The 14427-nt window shown below is 41.4% G+C and overlaps 1 protein-coding gene across 2 annotated transcripts in view; it reads right to left on the bottom strand.

Annotated features, from left to right (window-relative positions):
• Nucleotides 1-5989: 5989 nt before the first annotated feature.
• Nucleotides 5990-14427, bottom strand: part of CPNE4 (copine 4) — a 229223-nt gene continuing 220785 nt past the window's right edge. For both annotated transcript variants that reach the window (XM_030943422.1, XM_030943421.1), the window contains 2 exons: nt 12674-12910; nt 5990-6195 (listed from right to left, as the gene is read on the bottom strand). In XM_030943422.1, coding sequence (XP_030799282.1) covers nt 6064-6195; nt 12674-12910 — 369 coding nt within the window. In that variant the 3' untranslated portion in view covers nt 5990-6063. The remainder of the gene's footprint in view (nt 6196-12673; nt 12911-14427) is intronic.

A 14427-nucleotide genomic window follows, 5' to 3' on the forward strand; every position in this document is an offset into this window, starting at 1 on the left:
GCCGCCTTCCGGCCCCGCCGCGTCCGCCGCTGGAAACCTTCCGTGCTGCCCCGGACACAGAGTTCCGCCCCGCGGGCGGCGAGCTCAAGAGTGACAAAAAAAAAAATCCAGAATCACCCCAAAATCGTTGGCGCGGGTTGCAGCACCCGTGGCAGATGGAGCTACTTTGACTGGGGGGGAATACCTCACCCGGGGGCGGGGACGTGCAGAAATAGCCACGGGCCCCTTTCCCCCGCAGCCCTTCCATTCCTGCCGTCCCTCCTCTGCCTGCATTGCAGGCGCGAGGCAGTGAAATCCTGGGATTTCAGACACACGAGTGTCTAAAACGGGAAAATGGCAGTGGCTGCTGGGGTTTATCGCTGCCAAGCACCCCTTAGGCACACGGGGTCGCGGGACAATAGACTCAAAACCTTCCTGCAGGTGTTGAGCAGGTGCCCTCGGGATGTGGTGGCGTCTGGGAAGAAGCGGCCCTGCTGTGTCAAACTGTCTCGGGGTGCGGGGCTTAACCACTTCAGGGCTTTGCTTCCATGGAAATGAGCGACAGGGCGAGAGGAAAAGGTCTCAAGTCATGCCAGGGGCAGTTTAGATCGGATATTGGGGAAAATTTCTTCTTGGAAAGGGTGGTTAAGCATTGGGACAGGCTGCCCGGGGAAAGTGGGATCACCATCACTGGAGTGTTCTCAAAACCACGTAGATGTGGCACTTAAGGGTTAAGGATGGGGTGGTGTGATGGCCCTGGCAGTGCTGGGATAATGGGTGGAATCGATGATCTTAGGGGCCTTTCCTACCCTGAATGATCCCATCCCTCTGTGACTGTGTGCTCCGAGCCTGTGGCTGCGCCGTGTGATGGCATTTGAGCAGCAGCGTTTATGGGAAGCGTATTTAATAGTGTGGCCAGGGAAAGTTCCTGGTAAAATTAAAATGGGTGGGTCAGGCAGAGGCTTCTGGGCAGCCTGACACAGGGATGATGCTTGTGACACCCTGGCTTTGGGGTGGTCTGGCTTTCATCAGTATCCTGAACTGACTCACCCTTTTTTCCCTTTTCTGGGCAGGGACCCAGCACAGCTAAGAGTGCACTAGTTAGGATAGCAAAGAGGTATGCACCCAAGATTCCCTTCTGGTTTCAGCAGAAATTCCTTTTTATAAAGACACATGAGCTGTCAGCATGGTCAACTGGAATCTGTTTTTCTCTTTACCCCACTACTCCATCTTCTCCCCCACTTTGGCATGTGTGTGTGGGGGTGTTGCACTTGAGGCTTGTAACTGGTATTTTGGTGTTCACACCCAAAACTGTGATTCAGAAATTTACCAGTAACTTTCACATGTGTTCCTTGTCCTGAATTTACTTCTTGTCCTTTTAAGAAGTAGCCACATAGTGTGTCCAGAAATGCATCTGCCAAGTTTACAGTCCTACTGACATTCCCTTCTCTGAAGCTGGGTAGTCATCTCTGCTATCACAGTGATCACTGCATCTTTTTGCTCTCTCCCTGGCATCAATAACAGCATCAGGGATGTTGCTAAATTTCATACAGATTTGTTTACTAATGGGGTCCATTGGTAGCTTAGCTGCTGGTCTGACAGAGACCTTTATAGGAGGAGAAAGGTGTTATGATAAAAGTGTTATGTCCCAATTTCTGAGCACTGTGGCAACCCTACAGTGATGCTAACCCAACCAAAAATCCCCAGGAAGTAGCAAAATTCTATTTCCCCCCATTTTAGAGATCTGCAATCAAGGCACATTGCAAGATAAGTAACATGGCAGATGTTCCCAGCCAGAAAAGAGGGCTCCCTGGATCCTAGAGAGCCTTGTTGCCACAGCATGATGCTTTTCTCATGTAGCATCCTGCACAGCTGAGGTGACACAGGATTTCCTGCACCAGTAACATGGAAGTAATACATGGGGGCATAGATTTCTGAGAGAAGAGTTTCAGTTCTGTACTTTTCCCCTTTTTATCATGATGCAAAATCAACCTTGTTGTTGTTTGTTGTTGTTTTTATTTTAGGTGCATGCAGCTTGTCATGGTGCTAGAGGCATGAACTCGTCAGGTTTGTGCGTGTAAGGGGGAGTGGGTGTAACAAGGTGGCTGCAGCTCTGAGTGCAATCAGATGGCAAACTGCCTGCTCTAATCAGTGGGACAAGAATTCAAGTGCCTGCTGAACACAGCAGTAAAAGGCTTTCTGCACAGCAGTGGAAATGGCTGCTGCTTTTTTTGGAGGAAAGGAAGAGCACCCATTACAAAAAAGCTTTCCCACCAGTCTGCTGCCTTGGGTAGTCCTTGGAACTTCAGGAAGTGGAAACACCACTTTTGAACTGTCAGCCTTCACAGGAGAGGTCACCTGGGTTTCACCTGATCAGTTTGGAGGATCTCACCAACTTTGCAAAGAAATTGGAAAAAACAAAAAAGAGAAGGTGGGAGTGCAGCCAGCTGATGGTTTGCAGTGAATGCTGCAAGCAAACGTGCAGCTGGGCTGACAATTATCATTCATACAGCTCTCTAATTGCTGAAATTATCTCTGGTATAGTGCAGCTCCTCAGCTCAGGACTGCAGGTCCAAATAAGACCTCTGTGTTAAGGACAGGTGGTGCTATAAACTCTATTTTTCTTGTGGCAAAAATAGCACTTTCTGTAAATAAAAGAAAAAAAAAATGCAAAAAGTGTAAACTTGTCCTAGGAATCTTCCAGCTCATCCTTCCCAAAAAACACCCCACAAACAACAACAACAAAACCCCAAACAAACAAACAAACCCCCTACCAACCAACCAAAAAAACAAACAAAGTAGAACACTACATTGTTCATCATGGTAAAATCTTTGTATGGAAAGGTTTTACCTTAGGGCAATAAGCACTTAGCAGTGTATTAGTGCTTTTTTCAAATCTCTTGCAGACTTAGTTTCCCCTACAAACTAAAAATGCAACTCATCCCTGTATCTGGTTCAAGAATTAAAGATGTTAATGTATTTTGGGCTAATAGGAGTTTTCTGTGACTTTTTTGGTTTTTGAATTGGATTTGAGATGAAAAGGAAGGCAGGGTTGTAGTTGGCAGAGAATATATTTTAGATCATTGGTTATCACAGAAGGACAAGATGTAATTTATTTTAAAGCAGTTTTCAGAATTTAAAATGATCCATCAAAAGGCAGTAGAAGTTTAAATTTGCATAAAGAATCTTCAGGAGAAATTGATGGCAGTTCAGCCTAAAGGCAGAATGGCCTTGCTAAAACCCTAAGTAGATAAAACAGGAGAAAAAAATCCCATTTCAGAGATATATTCATATATTTAATGAGGTTATCCTGCACAAAGTCCACAGTCTTTTATTGCAGAGAGTAGCTTGGAGCAATGAAAATAACATCCAAAGCCTCATTAGAAAGCCTTTACCATATGGCCAGTTTTGTCTTCTGTGCATCCTACACCAACTCACCACACTGTTACGTGTTTGTCTTACATGCTGAGATCTGTACATTCTGAAGGAGATTTCCAATTGATTTTTCAATACCATAAGGTATCTTTCCAAGTACTTGAGGGCTGCTACAGAATTGCTGACTTATATCAACCACTGATAATGATTTGTTTTTAAGTAAGAGCATTTATAATCTGGATTGTATGAAGTAAACAGAAAGATCTGCAGCAGCTGGGGTTCTAAAGACACTTATATGGACCATGTACATACATGAAAATGACTGGTGGTTTATATAGCTCAGCATACAATAGCCTGTTGATCTCTGCATTTTACTTGATGCTACATTGTAACACCTCTGGAAATGAAGAGCTGTAACTGCCCAATTCTATGTAACCCATAAACACTTGAAAAATTAGTTTAGTCAAAGATCACATGTACCAGAAGGACAATTTATCTGGTTCCTAATTTTTCTTGCTGAAAGCTTTCTTTTATTCGGTCTGGGAAATTATAAAGAAAAGGCTGAACTTCTCAACTGTACATGACATCCCTTAATGCAGGTCCCAGGGTGATGTAATACTCTTTACATGGTGAGAGCACCACCATGCCTCTGAGGAAGGATCTGAAATCACTTTTCAAGTATTAAAGTCCCCCCCAGTACTATTGCAAGATATTTATGATACATGACAGTGACCTTCATTTTACAGAGGAGGAATATGAGGTGCAGAACTTTTAAAAATCTTGGGCAAGAAAACAAAATGAGATACTGGAGGAGGAAAGAACACGGAGTCATTGATTTTTCAGTCTTGTGCTTTAACAGCTCAAAAATGCTCCTCCTGAGAATAGGGAAGGAAAGAAAATAGGGGGGAAGTGGGAGTAAGAAACTAGAGGTGTTGGATGTAAGAATTAAGAGTCATTGGCAGAATGGTCTATGACACGTAAAGGGAGATCACAGCAGCTTCCAGATGAAATACACCCACAGAGGGAGAGATGTGCAGCCTGACAGGGTAAGCTCTCAAATGAAGTGTCAGCCATTACATGGAAATGTGGATTTGAGATCTATCAGTTTGGACATCTCCAGACAATTTATACCCAAGACCAAGTAATACTGGCTGCTGCTCAGTATCTGATCAGCTGAAGAAATCTTTACAAGCAAGTGTGAATGATGGCACTGCAGATAGAGATGGGGCAGAAGTGAGTGTGCTGGGGAGGCAGCCCCATGCATTTTGGCTATCACACTGCCTTCATTTATGAGTACAAAATCATCAATCAAAGCTGATCCTATGGAAGTTACCTCTAATGGAGAATCAGGGAGCTCAACTATGTTACCTGCAAACTCATTTAAAAATATGTATTTCTTAACCAGAACCCCTTGCTCACAGGGGAAGGTTTCCAAAATTTTCAGCACTGGCCCCAAACAGCTACTTCAGGAACTAGCAAAAGAATGTTTTCAATTCAGTGGGAGTACAACTCATCCAAAGTTGTGCCTTTTGGGCAATCCCACCAAGATTATTTTTTGTCAAATTTTCTCCTTAGTTTTTAATAAGTCACATCCTTCAAACACAGAAAATACTGATCTAATTTCTTCACTCACATACATAAATATTTCAATAGAAAGTGCAATCCACCACCATTCTATTCTTGCGTGTGTCCTCTTTTATTTAAAAAAAGGTGGCTTCAATATTCTTTTGGTAAAAAACAGTTCTTCTGACACACATGGGTGATCTGTGTGAGGATGAAGTTACAAATTACTGCTTGTCACAAAATCAGGCCATGCAAAATTTCATTTGGAAAATGTGCCACACAGAGTTGGATACTGCACGTGAGATTTAAAAACACAAATGAAACAAAAGAAGAATTCCCAAACAGAAGAGGTTATAGAATTGGATAGCCAAAATACATCCTGTTTGAAAGCCAGCCAGACTGTTTGGATTAAGTTGGCATGTTTTAAGACATGCAGTCCTGATGGATCATGCTCTCCAAGCCAGATCTCTTTACAGCTATGGTCTGAACACTTTGTAACAGCTGGAGTTGTCAGGCTTTTGAAAAGTTACTACTACCCAGATTGAGTGGGCTTGTCTGAGTGTCCATATTATAAGGTGCTAACATTAGAAATGCCCATGCTTCAGGTCAGGTGTCTCTTGAAACACTTTATTACCCTTCCCTTGGAATAAGGAGGTTGAAAGCAGGCAGCCTTGTGGCAGAGAGAGAAATAAAGACAACTGCAAAACTGTGTTGTTTTTATTTTAAACATGCAAAATACAGTTCATGCATCTGCCATTTTGAAAAATCTCTCAGTTCATAGCAGATTAAACCAAAGACATTTTGGCTATCAACTCTCAATAAATATTTCAAAATGCTTTACAGTGTAAATATAAGAAATTTAGCAAAATTTCAACAAACCTGTATAAAAACCAGATACAGATAACTTTTTATTTCAAGGCAACATGCTGTAATGTAAAGAGTTCACTTTTTTTTTCTGGATTTTTTTTCTCATAAAAAGGTTTCAACAATACAACCGCTTTAACAGATTTAAGCCTTTTGGCTACACACAAAAAAAAAAAGTATTTTAGTTAAAAATCACCAAAACGTGCTATTTTTTTTTTAAATACAGTAGTTGTAGACAGTAGCGTTTTTCTTTTTTAATTTTGTAAAAGAGTGCAGGCCGGTTCATGGAGCTAGTGTCCTGGAAGACTCGTACTCTGACATACATTTTGGTTTTATCCCTTTGCCATTGTAATAGTCCACGACTTGGTTTGGAACTTCAGCCAAAACGCTTTTTGCTAGAGCAGCTGGGGATGCCTGCAGGAAATGGTAGAAAACACAAGCATTAACCTGGTTCTCTGCTAGAAGTGCCATGAGTTTTACAGGCATTGGTGCCATGAGATCAAGGGAGGAAGTATGGTACAGAAATGGAAGGCGAAAAAGACTTAAAGTGAATCACACTGTTGCTGGGAACTCATTTTATGAGTCAGTTTGGGTATGGAGCTGTAGCTGCCTCAAAGTACACTAAAGCCAAAAATGCTCTGTGTGACGTCAGGTCCATTTGGACTATTTTAGGTTCAGGGTAACTGACCTTCACTGCACTCTGGGAGAGCCCCATATCACAATAAAAAGCTGCAAAGACTTCATTCATCAGTGTTCAGCAAGGCACCCCACAGAGCTCCAAGCTGAACTTGAATGGACAACATTGTGAAAGGGAGACCTTCATCACCATTCTGTTCATCAGAATCTGGCATGGTGTCTTGGGAAAGTTTTTAATTCAATCAAAAATACTTTGTGTTTATTGGAGCTAAACCATGGTTACAAGAAAGCTTCAATCCTGGGCTTGGTGGAGGCTTTAGAGCTCTTCCTGCAATGTAGAAATGGCAGGGGTCCACCAGACGAAGAGCTGATGGCCCTGAAAGGTAGGGACAAATATAGAGATGGCCACTGGCTTTCACCCCAGGCAGGGAGGAGGGCTCCCCCTCAGTGCAGTGAGGAACCCTGCCCTCCCTCAGCCGCACAGAGTCACTGCCTCACATCCTGAAATACTTCATTTTAAGCAGAGGAGCCTGTGGATGTTTTGTGGGCAACCATTGCCTGCGTGTGCTGCATGGACATTCCTCAGCCCCTGAAGTCAGCAGTGACAAAGCTGGACTCATTCTCCCATGCACCCTCTTGCCCCATGTTTTGGATTTTCTTGTTTCTAAGTGTTTGGGTAGAGCTGGTTCCAAGTCCTCAGGAGCCAGCCTTCTTGGCCACATTTCCTTTGAGCCCACCAAAAAATGCAGTAAAAATGCAAGCACTTAAATGTCATTTTGAGAGGTTTAGATTGATGTATTTATCTCCAGAGAGTGCAGACTGCATCTCAGACGATGCATGGGAACTCAGCTGGTGGCTGGATCACATTTCTTCTGCACATCAAGTACTTTTTCCCAAATTAATGAACACTTTCCTCCTCACTGTCTGTAGTGTTATCAGCCAAGTTGCAAAACTACCATGTCACAAAGCAGTTGCATTGACTATTTTTTGACCTACTCTGTTTCATGGGGTGGCATCTCCTTACAGAGTCTTAAAATTTGGCTTACACAGAATTTAAATGGTAATCTATTTGTAGGCACACTAATCCAAGGGTGAAGAAAACCCCAGACTATTAGAAATTCCAGTTTCAAATATTAAATACAAAGAATGCTGGCAAAACCAGAAACAGTTGGGGTTTTTCTTCCCTGTATTGTTGTATTTTGACTCACATATGAGATTAGTAACAAATAAGATTAACTGCTGTGACATTTATATCAAAATATTTGTGCAGCCAAAAAAGCCTGGAACATTTCTGCATGAACAAACTGGCAAAGCAAGGAGCATGTGTCAGTGCAGCAAGTGTTTTAAGGTGTTCCACAGTAACAGAATACATTCACTTTAATCCTGAAAAGGGAAATGCATAGTTTTCCAGAGTTGCCCTATTCTTGCCTAAACCTGTTTTATAGAATCATGAAATTATTTGGGTTTGAAGGGACCTTAAAGTTCATCTAGTTCCAACTAAAATAATCAGAAGATATCCCTTGGAATCACACAAATGGCTGATTTCAACAATGCTATTGAAAATTACTGTTTTTTTAAATCTCCTTCCCAGTGTGTCAAAGCTGTACATACCTTAGCCTGCCTCTGTGCTATCTTACCAAAAATACAACCCTACAGAGAGGTAAAAACAGGGAGTGGGGGAAGAGCGCTGAGCCAGTGCTGCACACACAAGCTGTAGCAATCTGGAAACTTCACTCTGCTCCGTCTTTAAAAATGCTGGGCAAGAGCATTGCCCTCAGCTTCTCTGGATCTGTGTAGTTCACATGTTCTGAACTTTGGACCAACAGCACTCACCACTGTGCATCATCCTCCCTCTGCCACTTCCCTCTTCTGATGCCACATCCATTCCTCCTGAAGCTAGGAAGGGTCAGCCCTTCAGAACAGGCTCTATCAGGGCTCAGATGCACAGCTGAATCACTGCCACTTCAGGAGCTCTCAACTGAAAAGCCTTTAATTGAGGTTTAGGCAAAAACATTTACTGTGCCCACAGGCTTACAGGCAATATGTGCCCCATACAGGATTGCCCTGGGGTAGCTGGCTTGACCCATACTTCAGTGTGAGCATGGGCAACTGTTGCTTTACTGAGTTTCATCATGCCAGTGATGTCTCTTGGTCCTGGGGCTCTTCCTAGCAGGGAACATCCCAAAAATGGGCTTGGGGTTGGTTTCCTCTCTGATGATTTGGACCACCTGTGCCTTACATACTTTTTGTGGCAGTAAAGCACTCTCATTTGTGGATCAGATGGTGCAAAGCAGCATTTTCATCAGTGAGAATTACACTCAGTAACTTCTAAGCTAAAACACAGACCCAGTTCATCAATGTTGTGAAAAGATTGCCTTTGCTGGGTCTTTACCACAGATGGGATATTAAATTAATATTTTACTGTAACATTTTCTCCACTGCTTGAAGAGCATTCTAGCAATAAGCACCTCAGATGAATAGTTATTAATTGATAGCTGATACACAACAGTCAGATCAGTCAGCAGCAGGAAAATAATCCCCTGTGATTCCATAATTGGTGTGTATTACAAATGACTGTTGATTCAGTCCTATAGCTTCACAATGCTTAACCTTTAACTACAATGCATAGTGCAAAACAATGCTCCTTGCAGTGATTATCAGCTGTGCTTTCCACACTCCTTTGGGACGTATGTTATTAACACACAGCTGTTAACCTTTGTGATTAAATGCAATGCAGAATGGAATGCAATCTACCTGTGGCATCAGATTTGTGCCCAGTAAATATATCATACATCCCAAAGGCAGAAAATTTCATTTCTTAAAATATGACTGTGAATGCATTGAGGCAGGTGATTCTCTTCAACCGCGTTTCAGTGATGGAGCATTGCTGTTTTACAGTTTCAGGTGAAGGACACTCACATTACTGGGGTGGTGATTACAGAGAAAAAAGTCACTTGGATTCAGAGAAAATATGTTTCCTTTGTTTGTTATGTTCCCCTTTAGCAAATGGCATATGTCGCCCACTATACAATGGGATGTGTTTTAAGTGTTAATGGTTACCTTGATTTTATCAAGCTTCTACAACTACAGGATTTGCCAAGAGTCACTACAGTTGCTATTATTATTTTGATGGCTTCAAAGATACTCCTTAAAGAGAGACAAAGGAAGAGCTTAAATGTTTTACTGAAGTACTTCTGCTGCGCTGTATCACATAGGAGATGACACCCTTATAACAGAACCTGCTGTCTGCACTGAGTCTTAAGCTAGTAAAACATTGATGTGGGTATAAGATTTTAGGTATGTGAATAACTAATTGAAATGTGTTAAATGCCTGTGTTAGTGATGTGCAAGCTCAGAATCTTCTCTGAAGTCAAGCTTATAAAATAAAAGGGATTTCTTGTACAGGTTATTTTTACAACTTCTTTCTCCCCCCTTTCCATTTTCTCAAAGGGGAAGGTTTTGCACAGATTATTTTTGATGTCTTTGGATAGATATGAGATTTTGAGTTCCAAGCTGACCTGAGAATAGAAGTAAAGAAAAAAAAAAAAAAAAAAAAAAAAATATTGCTTGGGTTGACTTCAAGGGAATTTTGGTTTACTCTTCCAGCAAAACAAAAAAATAAATGCTCACGCAGAACATTTTCTTCTCTCCTTTTGTCATTAACAGATAGAATATGGATTTAGGAATAAATAAATACTTGATTTATCAGAAAAACCTATAATCCTTACACAATTTGATTTTTAATCTTTCTAAAAAGATTTTTCAGCTTTTTTTTCTACTTAATAAATTAATACAAGGTACATTGACAAAAGGAATGGGATTTTTACCTAAACATGTATTTTGCTTAAAGCTGTCAAAACTAATATGCTGATGTATGTAAATTCTTGTGTTCGGTCAGAACTGATCTGACAAAAATCTCCCAAATGTGTTAAATCTGCATTTCCTCTGTGGGGAAAAATAAATTTGAATCAAAACATCACACTCATTTCTCCTATGAAAAATTATTTCACTAGCTGATATATGGTCTTTTGTTAGTGCTAAATAAGCAAGGAAGATGTGAATGTCACTTTGTTGAAAGAGAGAGATTATTTGGGATATGACAATAAAGAAATTCAACCAGAAGTGACTATTTTTATGAGCACTCATCCATTACACTGACATTTGTTGAAAAGCTGAAAGATCACAATAAACAGACTAAATATCAGGTTGCATGAGATATATTAACTTTTCTGATAGAGCAAGTACAAATCTATCTCTATACCTATATTATCTTTGCTACTGAAAGAGGGAGAAAAATATCACTATTTAACAGGAAGAATACATAAAGATTGCTTTCCTCTCCCAATACCAGGGAAGTTAATCTAAATCAGCTAAAAAGAATATATGCTTGTCATTTGACCAGTGCTGGCAATAACAATGCCACAGATTCAGTCACGAGTTAACATCAGGGGCACAATATATTTAGAGCCCAGAACTGCAACTGTCAGCATTAATCCATTAAATCCAGGATGATTTTAGCTTCATTAAAAAAAAAAAAAAGTGAAACTAAAAATAACAAATGTATCTGGCTTTGCCAGTTCCTTGCAGAAACATGTTTTCACCTAATTAAAAGTAGCTCTCCCGCTAGCCCATAAATTACTCAGCTCTGGACACTTTTCCAATGACTACAGTGCAGCACTACACACTTGTGATTATGTGCTGAAGGAATCACAAGCTCTGAGGTGGTTGTGCTCATACTTTGATTCAGCAGGTAGGTGGCTGTGTGCCCCTGTCAGCACAGAAATGTGTTTGTCAACAACTCAGTAGTCAGTCTGCAGCTATGTGGCATGGTGGCACCAAACTAATAGCATAAGGTGAGTTTTCCCTCCTGTGTGCATCCATGGCTTGCATAAAGCTAGAAGGGAAATAAAGAACAAGTTTGTTTCTCTTGCTCCTCAATAGAGTTTGTGAAAGTAAGAAGTGTGTCTAGATCTAAAGCAAATATTGCAAAACTGCATTTTGAAATCAGAAAAAAAGAACAACCCTTGCAAAGAGAAAAATGAAGGTATTTTGGAAGTAGCAAACAGAAAAAAAAGCTCATGTGGTGACAAAAATCCCAGACAAACTGAAAGAGAAGCTAAATTTAAAAAGAAATGTAAGCAGTGTGAACCCATATGCAGATCAAAACCAGCCCAGAGTTGAGAACTTGGCTGTGACATATCCAAATCTAAGGATCTCTAGTGTATGGGAGCAGATTGAAAAGAGCAATCTCATGAGGAGAATGAGTCAGTTGTACTGTGAGGTAAAGAAATTCTCAAATTGAATACTGAGGATATCCTTCCTAGACAGAGCAAGGAAACCAGCCTTGAGAACCAAATAAATGTAAGAGAAGTGCGAGGAAAGAAGAATGATGGAAAAAGGGAAGGGAAGGGATGGGATCCGCATTTCAGAGGAACATAATGCATGTCTTCATTTGGAGGAAAAGGGCTCTGAAAAACCCCTCTGGGTGTGGGAAAGCTTCTTCTGCTGGTGAATGCTGTGCCTACCCTGCTGCTGAAAAGTCCCTGGAACAGATGGTACAGTGTAGGGCAGGTGATGGAGAAGAAAATTCATGACCAAAGCTTTACTTTAGATTTGGCAATTTAATGCTGGTTCTGTTCCTTTCTTTCCTACAGAGTGTCTTCTACACCACACTGGCCTCAGTCAGGAAGAGCTAGCTGAGGGCAGAGGGAAGCTCTCAGTAATGCCACTTTCTTGTCTGTGTTCTTGTACAGAATTTGGGAAAGGGTTTGGAGGTAACCAGGATGCTGTGGGTAGATTGCCCTGCATTTGAGAACTCAGGAACCGAACCTCAATAAAGAAAAAGCCTCCTAGTGAACACTGTGAGAACAAATTCAAACCCATTTCATCTACCTGTGGAAATGAAGGAATGGAAGGCAGAATACAGTAGTCCTAATAGAATAGATGCAAAAGAAAATGGGAAACAGACACCATGAAAAAACAGGCAGGGAAAGTAACCAAATTAAATCAGGGAGAAAGTGGAAGCAAGGACTGACACCACGAAAAGCACAGGGATTGTGCCTCATCTCTTCCTTTCCCATCCTCACCAGCTCACTAATGGAGCACATTCTGATTCCTTTTTTTTTTCACTATTTCTGACACAATAATGCCACAGACTTACTCAACACTTCACGCATATGCAGAGTTAAGCCCAGCCTCACGAATCATTCACTATACCCATGCACCCTTCTGTGGCAAGGATGAAAAACCAGCTTACATGTTTGAAGTTCCTAAATGGCACAAACTGGACAATGTCTCGAAGCACAGGCTCGCCCTTGGGAGACCTCAGGATGCCGTCATCGCCGTCCAGCATCTGCATGTCACTGAAATCAGCGTTGCCCACGCCGACGATGATGACAGACATGGGGAGGTGGGAGGCGTGGACGATGGCCTCTCTGGTGTCAGCCATGTCTGTGATGACGCCGTCCGTCAGGATCAGCAGGATGAAGTATTGCTGAAGGTGTTGCACAAGAAGTGAAAAATTATGTCATTGGTTAATAGTCCAAAGCTGCTTAACCTTTTAAGTTAAAAAGTATAAAAGTGTTTCTGGTAACTCACTCATGGACCTTTTTAGAGAGAAAAGAACCTTTATATTGACTATACAGAATTTTCCATTCCAAGCTCCTCAGCTACTAATTTCTTCTCTGCAGAGTAAAGGGGTCCCTGAGGAGAGCAAGGCAGGAATATATCCATTTTCATACTCTTCAAACAGAGCCCCAAAGAGAGGTTTTCTCATTCTCTAGTGGACAGCAAGCAATTTGGTAAGCTTGTAATTTCTCTCCCAAATCTCCAAAGCCCACTGAACTGGGAGCATGAGCTATGACATAGTAATGGTGAAGAGTGGCCTTTACTTGGATCCTTTATTAATTGTTGGGCAGCTGGAGTAATTTATAAGAAATTTATAATGCATTAATAGAAAAAATTAACAAATCATAGGATTTGGTCACTCTGCATAAGCAATACCAACACACTAAACATTAATAATATTTATGTGTATACAGTGGTATAAACTCAAAGTGTTCCAATCATCTTGTCCTGCCACAAATAAAACAAAACATGCAGGGAGAAAATTTCGACTTGAACACTCATACTATAAATTGTTTTTTCAGAAAGAAAGGGGGAAGCTTAGGTATAGAATGAAGGAACTTATTCAGTAGGGCCTTTTAGATCAGAAACAGCACTGGGAATAGAGTGAGCCACTTTATCGGACCTTAACCCACCTTTACGATTAGGTGGGTATGGAAATTCAAACATAGCAATTCCCCATTTTAGGACTGGGACCCTAAATACTATCATGGTTCTGGAAACAACAGTGGAATCACAGAATCATAGAATGGTTTGGATTGGAAAGGACCTTAAAGATCATCTAGGCTGAACAGATGATGAAGCAGGGACACGTTCCACAAGACCAGGTTGCTCAGAGCTCCATCCAACCTGTCCTTGAACACTTCCAGGGATGGGGTAACCTTAGCTTCTCCAGGCAACCTGTTCCTGTGTCTCACCACTCTCACAGTAAAGAATGTTTTTCTAATATCTAGTCTAAAGTTGTCCTCTTTTAGTTTGAAGCCATTACCCTTTGTTCTGTCACTACATGCTCTTGTAAATATCAGTCACAAGCCCAGACTCAAGAACAGAAATATTTGGCAACTGCTGCCCTAACAGGACTTAAAAAAGGCCCAGCACATGAAGAAAGCTTAGAGAAAGCTCTAGGCCAGGTGATCATGCACATGCCGGTGCACAGCTCGATTCTGTTCTGTACTTAGGCACTTTTTGTGCTGCAGTACACAGTGTCTCTTTTATATCCTTTACTTCTGTACAGCACTGCTCTTGTAAATGGCTCAGACCTACTCACTCACACATTCCCTCCATTTCTCTTGTTCTCCCTTTCTCCCATTCTGTCTTCAAGGCAGGATCAAAATAAACTTAATGCATCTCAAGGGTGTACATTTAAAACATGATCTATATGTAAGT

The sequence above is a fragment of the Camarhynchus parvulus genome, chromosome 2, assembly GCF_901933205.1.
Source record: "Camarhynchus parvulus chromosome 2, STF_HiC, whole genome shotgun sequence".
Lineage (NCBI taxonomy): Eukaryota > Metazoa > Chordata > Aves > Passeriformes > Thraupidae > Camarhynchus > Camarhynchus parvulus.